The 14,775-nt window shown below is 37.9% G+C and overlaps 1 protein-coding gene across 1 annotated transcript; it reads right to left on the reverse strand.

The window, feature by feature from the left end:
• Window positions 1–8,420: 8,420 nt before the first annotated feature.
• On the reverse strand, window positions 8,421–13,978 carry LOC144352398 (uncharacterized). Its single transcript, XM_085496642.1, has 3 exons — window positions 13,933–13,978; window positions 9,881–12,083; window positions 8,421–9,315 (listed from the first exon to the last, which is right to left on the reverse strand). The coding sequence occupies exons 1-3, from the start codon at window positions 13,976–13,978 to the stop codon at window positions 8,421–8,423; spliced, it is 3,144 nt and encodes a 1,047-aa protein (XP_085352768.1).
• Between the last annotated feature and the right edge of the window lie 797 nt (window positions 13,979–14,775).

The raw sequence follows: 14,775 nt of genomic DNA on the forward strand, positions 1-14,775 counted from the left end.
ACTGTTTGTCCATGTTAAATAAGGCTGTAAAACAAATGGATGTTCATATGTAAGTTGTATGTACAAGCTTAGATAACAATTTTAGTTTGAGGTAAAATCAGTGAATAAATTCATTTTCACAGAAATTAAGACTGACCAATACATTTTCAAGACCGTATTCAGAAATGGCTAAATAGAATGGTTCATTACTATACAAAAAAATATATATATACCGGGTATATATAAAACTTTTTTTTTCTTAAATATCAATTGATCTAAACCAAATAATCCCCTTATATAGCTGTAGCTACAATGGTATGTTTAATAATTCGTTAACACAATCACTTCTCTATTTCTAAACAATATTCCTTGAATGAGAAATTTCAGCCCAGGCATTTGGGATGTGGGATCCCACTAGTCTCAAAAATTGAATAACGCTGCCTAGCACACAATTTGTCATTTAGATTGACATGAATGTTCAAAGGGATGGCTGGACAAATGTGAACAATAAGATACAGTAATGTATTTATTTATTTTAAATACAATATTCTAATGCTGCACCTTTCACAATATGAATGATTAAAATATTAAATAAATGAATTTTCAGGACAGCTGATTCCAAAGCTGTGGTGCACACAATATATATTAAGGCATACCTGAAAAATGATATTCTTCACTTCATGATTTTAATGGTGGAATTTTAACGATAAGATGGAACTACATGGGATTTATATCAGAATTATCAGGCATTAATCTTTCTTGAACTTTTAGAAAACTACCAATTTCTATGCAATCTTTAATTTTAATTAGTTCAAATTAGTTTTGCATCTTTCTCCAAGCAACCCATAGAGGGCGCTGTGTAATTAAAAAACATACTGTCTATCAGCCATCCAAATCAGCTACTGGTAATAATTAAATCCGATTTATGTACATTATTAGCCACATTTTATTTATCATAAGAAATAGAGATGACATCTATTAGTAAAATAATTTGATTTTCAATAAACACAAATTAGAAACATACATTGAACATCATTGAGAAAAAAATTAATGGTTACCAAAAAAAGTTGTGGTAAAATACATTGCAGTAATTAGCTTGTAGTAAGCACACCAATCAATATGTCTTTCTTTTATTTTAAGGGACTATTCAACAGTAGATGCAGATAAACAAAGTCAACATCATGAAACATGATAATTCCAATCACAGTTTTGAAATATAGGTCTTGTCTGTGTATTTTGCAGGGGAAATAATATTATGGCTAGAGTGAATGGGATTGAATGTTTTGATCACTGAAGCAATATAAGACCAAACATGCTCTGTTCAAAGATATCAAATTTATACCACTCTTTATATCGGGATATAAACCACTATTATACCAAGATGATAATGTTAAAAAATTACAGAGGTATGAAGTGTTGTTTTAAAAACCAAAAATAACACACAGTCAATTACTCATCATCAGTAATTAAATGTCACCTTGTCACCTGAGTTAGCCAGTGAAATTTGTTTACGCCTAATGTAGAAAGAATATTACCCAGTTCTTTAATGCTGTGTTTCCCAATCTTAGAAAAAAAATACCCCAAAACACCCAGGCCTAGAACAAGTAATATCAGGGTAACCTTACATTTATTGAAACATGTCAAATTCCTGGAGAGGATGGTTGTATACAATTGTACTAGTTAAATGCTACAAGCTAACATACTACCGGTAGTACTAGATGTTAACTGAACATAGTACATTGGGACAGTACCGGTATATGCTTTAATGCCCCAGACATCACTACATCAAACAAGGATTAGAATTAATAATTAATTTGTCAAATAAGCCCCTTTCCTATACCCCTCTAGATAACTATAGGTGTCCTTAGGAGGGACATACGCAATTAAATTGGGTAATGCTAGAGGATAGGGATAGAGTTAGAGTTAGGGCTAGGAGTGGTATGGGGTGGTGGTTTTGTTGATCCATGAAACATACTCACACATATCCGTACATATCATCCGTCTTATTTTGTGTGAGGCAAAGATGTCATGCACACAATCATCAATAACTGGAAATGGTTTCAGAACGAAAAAATGTGTTATTACTGTAAATAATTATGAACAATAAAAACTGAAAATTATAAAACTATGAACAATTAATAATGAAAACATGTGATTTGTTGTACAGTTTCCAGAAAATTATTACAAGTCCTAGAAGTATTGGGGCAGCAATTTGCAAACTTGCTAGAGAATTGGCTAACCATGTTTGGGTTTTGACTCAATGTTACCCCAAAAGAACGTTTGGATTTTAAAATTTAATTTTCCCCCTGATTTGTAGGAAACTGTTTCCCAACTTGTATCTTTATTTGGTTTCAAGCCATGTTCAAGATGGCTACCCCCATATAAATTATAAATTACTCGTACTACTTTTACATTATCACGCCTTGAATAACAAAGAAAATCATCCAGATGAATCCAGACACCAGGTGAAAACATTCTATGTAACCTAAAATAATATAGACTCGCCCAAAGTGGACGCGACCACAAGTCAGCGCCACCGAGATTCGAAAAACAACTGTTTAGTCAAAACCCCAACAGTTAGCCAATTCGCTAGCGAGTTTGCAAATTGGCTGCCCCGATACTTCTGAGACTTGCTTATAACAAACCATGACATTTATAAAAGGCACAGTGCTGATATTCAATTCCAGTATACCTGAAATATAATCTTACAATTGCATACGAGTCGTCAAAACGTACAGTTGGGAATGATACCAAGATTTAACATCGCAATACAAACAAGCCATTAAACCTTCCTGACAGTAACATGTAAGTCTTGTATAAACCCGAATGAAAAGTCCGGAGTCACGGCGAATACTTCTAGCGAGTCACCCCTCTAAAAAACGTCATTACTGTGGCTAATGACATTGAACATTGCTCTTCCATAAAGCAGTTTCCATCTTCAAATAATCAAAATACCCTTGATATACTGGAGTAGCATGTATGTTGCTTCACAACGACTGTTCCAAGGGATTTTCATCTTCTCAATTTCTCAAGATAAACGTCCCAAGGTTGTTTTGTTTACTAGAAGGACATGTCTTTTGGCAGCATTTCTTGTAATAATTTTCATTGCACAAAAAGGCAGCAAATACTGTTACTAAAGCACAAATTTTGCATGATTTTTTCTCCCCGGCCATACATGCAAATTGCAAATCACACGAAGGCGCAACAATGTCATATAAATCATTATCGGATAATTATCGTCTAATAAAATCTAATGAAATGTTGGCAGAGATGTCTAACTTAGACATTATTAGACGCCCAGACAGACCTGTCTAACTGAGACATTTTTAGACATTATTAGACGATTATATCGATATTATCGATAATATCGGAGAAAAACGAACTGTCCCAATAGTTGCCCAGACAGACCTGTCTAACTTAGACATTTTTAGAAATTGTTAGACGATATTATCGATAATATCGGAAAAAAATGAACTGTCCCAATAGTTGTCCAGACAGACCTGTCTAACTTAGACGTTTTTAGACATTATTGGACGATTTTATCGATATTATCGATAATATCGGAGAAAAACGAACTATCCCAATATTTGCCCAGACAGACCTGTCTAACTTAGACATTTTTAGACGATAATCGGATAACGTTAAAAAGTGCAATGCGCAAATCAAGTCTTTCACCGCATCCATAGTTGTTGACACTTTGCAACCGCCTTGATGGATTTTGACCCGGATTCTGACTGGCTACATTTATTGCCCTTCCATACCAGTTCAATTTCAATTCATTATTACATCCAGATTCCGAGATATTTAGTATTTAAAATCATCCTTTATTTCACTCTAGTTTTCACTTTTCTGAAATTATTTTGCTGATTACTTTTCAGTCCCATCATGCAATCTCCCATAGTACTTCCGCAGACATAGCGGCGATCGCCAACATAACTACAAATAACTTTTCTCTCAGGAGCTGAAGAATAAGGAATTAATTAATGAGTGGAAACAAGTCCAGGGCTAATGAACAGTATTGTATTATTTATTGGTAGTTTCTGACCTCTCTGTATACAAAATGTAGATGATAAAATTACATTAGAATTTTCAAGAACACTTTTATTGTGTTTCACTATTGAAACAGTACTTTGCTCCAAAAAGCATATATAACTACAATCTCATGTTTTATTGTACAGTGGCGCTTCCAAACGCATGACGATTCGTATGATCTGGATTACGCATAGCTTCTCTGCGATTTACGCTCCGTATATCTTAAGCGAAGCTTGGAACCCCCAATACATTTTGCTGGATCCGCCACTGTTATTGTAACCGTGTACGGTTACTGTGAGCATGCCAAGCGTTGGACCATTTGGTAGTATGGGGTGTACGATTACTATGAGCATACCAAAGGTTGGAACATTTGGTAGTATAGGGAGTGTACAATTACTGTAAGCATACCAAAGGGTGGACCATTTAGTAGTATGGGGTGTACGATTACTATGAGCATACCAAGGGATGGACCATTTGGTAGTATAGGGAGTGTACAATTACTGTAAGTATACCAAAGGGTGGACCATTTAGTAGTATGGGGTGTACGATTACTATGAGCATACCAAGGGGTGGACCATTTGGTAGTAACAGCACATCACGTTTTAACAGAGAAATTTGTACCTAACAAGGACATAAATTGGATATTTCATGACCATGCTATACCAAAGGAGGAAAATTTAATCATCAAAAATAAAACCTAACTAATCCGTCAGCTCACGATGTGTGTGGCGATTGCTTGGGAAATCGTTTTTGCTCATACATGAAGGAATATACTTTCTTTGATTTGCGAACAAAAATTGGAATTAACACACTTTGACAATTGTGCACGATTGGTGGTGTCGAAGACTGAGCACTTCGAAAAGGTAAATAACATATTTTGTGTTTTCCAAGAGTACACAATCTTACAATGTACATGGAACGTTTCATTATCCATGGATGTATTTCAATTTATATTACGATAATTTAACAAAAAACAAAGATTGATTTGCCTCAATTATTTCGGTATTCTTTTGTGGGTGTGAATAATTGGAATCCAGGTGGACTGTTATTCACATGCAGATTAGTAATCCACAGCACTTGTATTCATATGTTAATTAGTAACTGCAACACTCATATGCTAATGAATCCTTTTCATAAAAGTGTGGTCATTGAAAATGTCACAGTCCTCGTTAAATTTGTGTAACAAGGTCTTTTTGTGTTCATAATGAGACATGGCAAAAAATATAGATCACGCATAAAAGTATAACACAACTTGATGCGCATGTTTATGTCATTGGACTGGCTAAATTGTTTAAAACGTGATTTGCTTTTGCTATTATATAAATAGTCATGACATACATGTAGCATCGTTGCATTGCATCAAGCTTTAATAAACTTTGTACAACGCTGAACTAAATCAATCAATCAAAATGTTACAAGTGACGCATCTTCATTTTGAATCAAAAACCAACAAAACTGACATGCAACAGAAAATAGACAAGTACTATCAACATATCAAGTTTGAATGCAATTAACCAAATCATGCCAAAAAGTAACTCAAAAAGCACAAAAATAAAATGGCCATCAGTCAGCCATTTTAAATCAAATCATGAACAAAATGACATGCATCAGTAACCCAACATGTACAATCAACATACAAAGTTGGAGTGAAATTTGTCAAGGTATGTCCAAAAAAAAACACTGTTGACAAGAGATATGGAATCACTAAAACACTTCATGTGACATGTATATTATCAAGTTTGTGTTCTGCTACAACCTTTGAAGCAAATCAAGTTAAAAAACGACCCCAAAAGCACTCCCCCCCCCTAGTTGGCCATCTTTGATCTGATTGTGAAACAAATTGTCATGAACATGTATCCTAACATGTATAATGTACCAAACTTGAATAAAACAAAGCATGTTCAAGATACTACACGGAAACAAAATGGCTGTCAGTCAGCCATCTTTGATCCAATTGTGAAAGAAATAGTCATGAACATGTATCTAACATGTATAATGTATGCATCAAATTTGAATGAAAACTGACAAAGCATGTCCAAGATACCACACAAAAACAATGGCATGGCTGTCAATCGGCCATCTTGGACCGAATTGCTAAACCATTGTACGTGCACATGTATCACATAAAGTACAAGGCACATGCAAAGAATGAACAAACCGTTTCTGAGATATGAAATTATAAGTAAATTATTATAAGGGACTAATAAAACTGTTGTGGATTACTAATGTGCATGAGAACAATATAACTAGCGTGGGTTTACATGCATGGCCAGAACAATGGGTCACATGACCATGAGTGGTATAAAGTATTTAATTAAATTTCACATCCCAAAGAAATATTCAATTCCTTTGTAAGGATAACTTCTTGCCCTAAATGCAGATCACCTAATGTATTAATATGTGGTCTCCGTAAGTTAACACATACTACTGATGGGTGATAATATTGGCAACGCCGACTTGCATACCACTGTGTGGCACCGGAATCAAACACTTTTGGGTAGTAGTCAACTTCTTCTCCTCCAAGAATGAGGTCATTGAGTTTTCGGATATTTCCTGATCTCTTCAATAGTCAATACCCATCATCTTGTGGTTCTGGCATACTTGGTTTCTCTGGCAATGTTGTGGGAAGTCGTATTTTTGGACGTAATATTCTTTATAATACCAGCAGTCCAGCAGTCAGACAAGACAAATACTTTCAAGAGTAGAACGCAAGTTGTTTATTCGTGAACATAACATAGAAGAGCCCTGAAACAATTACAATGGATGCTTATATACCCTCGTGGGGATTCTGAATTCGAGCGGGGAAACTTAGATACAAATATACAATACTGTGATTGGTCAATACAAATATTGTGGTGTTGCCTCTCACGTTCGCTCATAGCACAGTGTTCAAAGTCGTATCCCGTTTTGTTACATTCAAGCTTAGGCGATATAAACGATATATATAGCAGTATAATAATATAACACGATACACAATATCAGTAATAATAGTAAACAATAAGCATATCCATATCTATTTCCGACATTCTCCCGGCCACGAAAAAAAAATATCGACTAGCACGTCATATTAACAAATACGAGGCAATAATCAATGATCATAGAAGACAACATGTAATAAGAGTCGCATAATCAAACATTTTGAATCAAAGTTAACATTAAAGTTGTTAGAAAATATCTCCATCATGATAATAAAATGTCACGATGTAATGTGTTCAAATATTACTCGCATAGGTAAACAACTGGGAACAAAAAGTCAATATATTTCACAATGTTCAACCAATTAACGGCAAGTAATCCAAGACAATGGCAGGTAATATCCGATAAACAATTTCAGGGTATTATCACAAGTCCTTGAGACGATTTTGTATAAAATGTCTAGCCGCAATGGCAGCCCGTCGCTTTGGGCGAGAATGTCTAGCATCAGTATCACTTTGTTGCGTTGTGTCATCTCTATTTTCATCTCCATGTGACAACAAGGTTCTGTGTCTCGTGGTGGACTCTCTTCATCTGAAGCAGCGGGTGTCTTCACCTCAAGTGGATACAGTTTATGGATAGGACGATTTGTCATACCAAGATGAGGTTTTTATTTCTGCTGATCTCACTAGGCCATCATTTCCATGCACAAGCTTTATAACATTCGCTAATTTCCATCGTACGTGTTTATCAATGTCATTATGAACGAGAACGACATCACCAACTTGTATAATATTATCTCTTACCCCGGAAATAGTCGTTTGATGCCTTTCTCGGAGCGCAGTTAGGTATTCGGTTGACCACCGATTCCAGAAACTCATTTGTAGGGTTGATAGATGTTTATATCGTTCGTTATTAGCGTTATGATTCCCATAGTTCATCGATGTCAGTGGAAATGTAAGACAGCGTAAGTCGCCCGTTAAGAAGGTGTGATGGCGTTAATGTGACGGGGTCATCTTCGGTCGTTGATACATATGTCGGTCGGTTAAAATTGACTTGATTTCAGTAAGATTAGTTCGGAGTTCTTCAAAAGTAACAAAAGCGCGACCGAGTACCTTTTTTATCGTTGTTTTGGTTAATCCTGTTAATCGCTCCCAGAACACACCGAACCAGGGTGCACGTTTAGGAATGAATGTCCAGGAAACGCGATTTTCGGCTAGTAGATTCTTTACTTCGGTAGACTCGAACAAAGCGTGAATTTCGTTCGTCAGCGGCGGATAAATAGGTAGTCGCGTTATCGGATAACATCTTACTTGGTAGGGAGCGTCGTGCAGCGAATCGACGGAAAGCCATTATGAAAGTTCGAGTACTCAAGTCGTGTATCAGTTCATGGTGTATTGCACGCGTGACCGCACACGTGAACAAGCAAACGTATGCCTTGCTTTCTTTGTTATCGGAGGATTTGACAAGCAATGCACCAGTAAAATCCACGCCGGTTACTGAGTCATATTGACACGGTAATCTAATAATGGCGCAGTTAACGGAGATTGACATGGTTTCCCGTCCACCTTTCGACAAGTTACACATTTATGAATGACGTAGTTCACTGCGCGTCGAATTTGTAGGATCCAGAATCGTTGTCTTGGCGACGTAACAATAGCCTGCGTACCGCTTTGCAATAGACGAATATGATCATGCCGAATGATCAGAGTAGTAAACGTATGTCCCTTAGGTAGAAGAATCGGAAACTTCGTACCAAAGTCAATAGGAGCGTTATGTAATCTTCCACCACACCGCAGAATACCATCATTATCGATAAAAAGTTTCAGTTGGCGCACCAAACGACCGTACTTTGCATTATGTCCCCGAAGTGACATCATAGTGTCACTGTATGTCTCTTTCTGCACACATTTAATCCACGCGGTTTCGGCTCGTTCAAGTTCATTGGCTGTCAATGGCCCGCGTGTAGTATTATTGCGTATCAGTATAGACACGAATCGTTGAACATAAGCGGTAATTCTCAACAGTTTACTCAATGAGCCGTATTTAGTCAGAACAATGATACGTTGCATTCCCAGAGAAATGTCAGAAAAGGCTACAGATTCTGAAGGTGAATCTATAAACGAAGTGTCACGTATAGAATTATCCAATAAATGGCAGTGTCCATCGTCGGTATTCATGGCAACGGGCAGAGTTGGTTGTATCTCAGATTGATGAATGTCCGTCACGTGAAAAGCGGTGGATATGTCTCTGTTTACGCTTACCTGCATCTGTGGGCCGCGAGGAAACCCAGAAGTATTGATGTTGACATTCGCGGACTCGTCGACGTTGACGTTAGAACGTAGATCAAGAGAATCCCCAGTACATAGTTCGTTGACCTCATGTGTGACCCTGTTGGACAATATTTATACACGTGCTTGAAACCAGTAATTTACTTCACTCTGTTAGCACACAGTCTCTCTATCTATAGAGGGACTGTGGTTAGCAATGAATAATAAGGCAATTTCTTATCACTGTGGATCCAATGTAATGTTATTTGACTATCACACCACAATACGCGTTCAGTAATGTTCAGTTTCGGAGATAACGCATTGTAAAGTGACAAACTTGCTCAATCGCGTGGCAACTAAGGCTGCCATCAACTCTAGACGAGGTAAAGTCAGTGTTTTGCAGTTGATCGGCGCGACTCAGGTTTTCGCCATAAGAATATTAGTTTTGTTGTTTTTCCTGAGGTAAACAACAACACCATATGCTTTCATGGAAGCATCAGAGAAAACGTGCAGTTCACAATCGTTTGTGTCATCTGTGGTTTCACTGAAATATTGACGATTCATTGTAGTTTTTGTGATCTGATTTAGATCGCCAGCAATAGATTCCCAAACATAGTCTCATTTAAAGGTTCATCCCAATGGATTCCCTTTTCCCAGATGTCTTGAATGAACAACTTTGCCTTTACGTGTACTGGTGATAATACACCAAGCGGGTCACACTGACAACGTCGCGTTTCGTAATTAAATGTCCCGGTGATTGAATGTTAATATCTCTGTATAAAGTAAGTGTATCTTTCTCGGTATTCCACTGTATACCAAGAAAGCCGACGTCTGGCGCGGTCTTCAGTTTGTTGTCATTTCCGGCAAGTTTACGAATCTCATTATTGTTCGAAGACCACGAAAGAAGGTTGAAACCACAAGAACTCATTAGTTGATTGGATTGTTTGTAGTATTGTATGGCGTCGGATTCAGACGTACTGCCGGTTATGACGTCATCTACATATATGTTCTGTTTCAAATCGGAATAGGTTGGAATGTCCGAATTTGCTTCCATCTGCGTTTTGACTACGGCATTCAAAATGAAAGACGAACACACAGCGCCGAATAAAACCGATTTGAATCGGTAAGTGACGAATTCGCTCTCGATATCTCGTGGATTAGAACGCCACAAGAACTTTGTAAACTTTCGTTCATTAGGTTCAAGACGTATTTGGAGAAAAGATTTTTCAATGTCACTTGTCAATGCGATAGAATTTGCGCGAAATCGTAGTACTATCGAGGTGAGGTCGTTGAGTAATGGAGGCCCGGTCATTAGGCAATCATTTAGGCTAGGGGAATCAGCGTTCTTCTTACAACTACAATCGTATACAATACGAATTGGCGTGGTCTCGGAATCTTTTTTGACGGATCGATGTGGCAAGTAATGACCACATGCACTGTTATCGTTCTTAACGACCTCAATGAAGCCTTGTTTTTCTTGATCGGTAATTATTCTATCGTAAATGTCAACAACATTTGGTGGTGGACGGCGAATCATGGATCGCGTTCGCGAATTCGAAACGTTGTAGTTCGTAGGTAGTGGAGCGTGGTCTGATTTCCATGGTAACTTAGCAACAAAATGATTGTCCTCTCGGCGCAGGTGAGTATCGCGATACGACTTAAATTCGGTTTCCTTTGTAGGCGTGTTATCGGAGCATATATCATCTTTGATGCCGATGGACTCAAGGTCCCAGTATGAAGTGATAGCAATGTCAGTTTTGTAAGTGTCAGTCATTACGTGTAGCACATTAGCAGCAGCGGTAGATTTCCCATTATGTTTAGGACCAGATAACAAGTAACCGAAAGAAGATGACACGGCTGTAGGGCCTTTACCACGTATAACTTCGTCTCCGACGAAATTCCAGTAGTAGTCGGCACCGATTAAAATGTCGATGTTGTAACAAGTGTCATTAGAAACCGGGTGAGCTAGGCGTAGCCCTTTCAGATATGGAAGTGTCAATAGTTCGTAATCGACGTGATTGGACATCAAAGTCGATATCTCTGGTATGAGCAATGCGTCAATTTCCGCTTTGTTGCCGGAAATGGTATGCAGATCGAATGTCCCCTTTTTCATTGAGCGTATGCGTGTATGTTTGTTTCCAAATGAAGCAAGATCAATGCTTTCGGAACGCGTAGCGTGTATTTTGTCGGCGAAACTTCCAGTAACAAATGTGCGATTAGCTCCCTCGTCAAATAGTACAGTAGCGGAGACAATAGTTCCATTATTGACAGAAACGGGTATTTTAGCAGTTTTGAGTAGGACCGGCTCTTTTGGCGCAAAGTTCAGGGTTGAAGTAAAATGTACACGAGTATTATTTCCATTTGTATTAGATCCATTTGTAGGTATGCTAGTAGGATTTCCATTATTGGCCGTATAAACCGGTGTATTATATCCAGTGGCCGAATCTGCAGGTAATCCAGAATTGTGACGAGTATCCCCACTGGGATTAGATCCATTTGTGGCGCTGCTATTATTTCTTGGGTTACTGCCGTTATATCCATGAATGTGAAGCGATGAGTGATGCTTACGTTGACAGTGTCTGCAGGCGTGTTTCGATGCACAGTTTCCAACGAGATGCTTAGCTAAACAATTATAACACAGTTTGTCTCGGCGTACGATCTCCAAACGGCGCTTCGCGTCTGTAACAACCGTACATTCGGAAGGCGAATGCGATCCTTTGCAGTAGGCGCAAAGGCGTTTCGGACGAGCTGTTTTCTGCCCTCGCGTCGTAGTGTGAAAGGTAGCAGTAATCGTGGGTTGATTTGCTAAAGTGTTATTGTTACCAACCTGACTTATCTTAATTTCGGTGAGTATGGCTTTCCGGAGATCGGGTAGGTTCCAAGCGACATCTCCACAATCAAATCAAATTTCACACATGCATCATACATGACATTATACATATGCACATCAATTTGTTTAATGATCTGATTTAAGATGGCTGAATGGCAGCCATTTTTATACTGAAAAATCATCAAACTTAAGCATTTTTCAGCTGTTTACAGATGGATTTTGTTCACACTTGGTATATACATTAGACATTATAGGACCTTGATGCACATCATTTTGTTTTTCAGATTGGATTCAAAATGGCCGACTGGCGGTTGTAGTGATCTGTACACACTATTGATATGCTAATTAAATGTACACCTGGTTATGCCAGTACATTTGGTATGCGCTGTTATAAAAGAAATGTAATTCACTAAAATATTGTCAGTATTCTATAAACCTTGGTCGTGTTTGTGTCTTGTCATTGTACTGTGTATGTGTGTGCTTCTGCTACGGGTCCACCCCAGAATACCACATTGTCGACGAGGATGAACAACACTGAACAGGGAGAGAAGGCACTGCACTTAGAGTAAATGTTTTCTTCAGGCTGTTACACAGTGAGTACTATTACCCCAGTCTACATGTGCTAGCTATTTAGAAGTCGTCAGAATAGCAGTTGAAGCTGGTTTTATATTTTCACAAATTTCTCCTTTAGATGTGCATACAGATTCTACTACATTGTTGCACGATGGAAGCGCTGGTTGTCTCGTTTCGAAAACAGTTGCATTGCTTGGAAAACTACAGACCCGGATCAGAAAAAGGCCATGCTGTTGGACAGAGGTGATGAAGACCTATTTGACATTTCCTAAACTCTTGTTAATCCTACTGCACCTGAATATGACAATTATAAAAAGATAATAAAAGCATTCGATGATTATTCTTACAGGCAGTAAGGGATGAAGAAATAAAACATCAGGTTGTCCAAGGAGGTAAAAATAAAAGGGTTCGCAGAAAAGCTCTCCAGTAATGAACTAACTCTTGACAAAATTATTTCCCTAGCAAGATCACTTGAGATATCAGAACGCGAAGCGCATGGAATTGAACATCCACAATTACCAGACTCCGTGAACAAAACTTCAATATGCAGCAAGTCAGAAACGTCCTACGAAACCAAGACGCAGTACAAGAAGTCGGCAAACCAAAGATTCATCACAACAATCATCGAGCTATTTCTATTGTGACGGACATTATCCACATCGAGATATCTGTCCTGCAAAGGGTAAGCAGTGTAATTACTGTCACGAGGTCGGACATTTTATTTCTTGTTGTCGTAAATTGAAAAAGAACAAAGCACCAAGATCCAAGCCTAAGGTTTCCAACATTAACGGTGTACATGATCATGATTTTCTAGATAGTAGCAGCAATGAAGATTATTTCTTATTTAAAGGGAGACAGTCGTCGTGCCGCGTCCTGTTCGATATGGGACTTGTAGCGACGTATACAAGGCGTGTAAAGAAGCATTTTTTATTTACACGAAATTCGAACACTCGCTGCGCGACGACCACCGCGCTTTAATATTCATGTTTATGAAAAATATGGCAGGAAAACTCAGTTTGCGAAATCAAGTATCAACCATGTGTCATTAGATTTAATGATAGATTCAGGGGCAACTTGTAACGTTCTTAATATTAGTGATTATCAGTTGATTAGCGATACTGTGGTACTTGAGCCAACTAGTAACATTTATTTACATATAGAAAACGTCAAAGAGTTGATGTATTGGGTACTGTTAACACCAAGATTGACATGGGGAATCTAAACTTCATGTTGACCCTACTGTTAAACCAATTTGTCAAAGTCACAAGTGTGTTCGATACCATCTGCGCAAGAAAGTAGAAACAGAATTGAAATCGCTTGAAAAGTCTGACATACTGGAAACAGTTGAAGGACCAACACATTGGGCAAGTCCGATTGTCATTGTTCCTAAACCCGGTACTGATTGTGTACGAATTTGTGGTGATTATAGAAGTCCTAATTTGGCTATACAGAGAGAACGTCACGTGACTCCCACTGTACAAGAAATGCGTACAAAACTCCATGGTTCCACTGTTTTTAGTAAATTAGATGCGAATAAATATTATTTCCAATTTGAACTTGATAAAGAATCGCGTAACATTACGACACCCATGTTGGGCTTAGACGATACAAACTACTTCCCTTTGGTATTAATTCGGCAGCTAAAATTTGCCAGAATGAAATGTCATTGGCCTTGCAAAATATTCCACGATAACGCGCAACGTAGTTGACTGTCCTGTTGATTGGCTTGTGGTTTGACTCTTAGTTTATCAAAATGCAAATTTTCGGTTCCTGAAATAGTTTTCTTTGGATTTAAATTTAATAAAAATTGGATGAGTTGCGATGAAAAACGAATCAAAACTATTCGAGTTGAAACGTCCGAAAAATGCCTCCTGGGTACAGTAAGTTTATTTTTGGGAACGTTGGGGTTGCCTTCAATGATGGTTCCCCAATTTAGTACTATATCTGAGCCAATTAGACGTCTTTCTAAGACGGATGTGCAATTCGTTTTGGGTGATATTCAAGAATCTTAGTTTATTGCCATTAAACTCTCTGTTCTGACATTTCTTTGGGATATTTTGACATAAATAAGGAGACTACTTTTACTGTAGATGCAAGCCCTGTTGGTATTGGCGCTATTCTACGTCAAGGTAACACCCTTATTAGTTGTACCAGTAGAGCACTGACACTGAAACTCGC

This window comes from Saccoglossus kowalevskii, chromosome 3, assembly GCF_978046115.1.
Source record: "Saccoglossus kowalevskii chromosome 3, keSacKowa6.1, whole genome shotgun sequence".
Lineage (NCBI taxonomy): Eukaryota > Metazoa > Hemichordata > Enteropneusta > Harrimaniidae > Saccoglossus > Saccoglossus kowalevskii.

Coding starts and splice junctions, on each gene's coding strand:
- LOC144352398 (XM_085496642.1), bottom strand. CDS start 13,978: ATGACAATCGGACTTGCCCAATGTGTTGGTCCTTCAACTGTTTCCA. Junction 12,084..13,932: donor TGGTCCTTCAACTGTTTCCA/GTATGTCAGACT, acceptor TTGATTGTGGAG/ATGTCGCTTGGAACCTACCC. Junction 9,316..9,880: donor GTGTATTATCACCAGTACAC/GTAAAGGCAAAG, acceptor ATTGTCCAACAG/GGTCACACATGAGGTCAACG.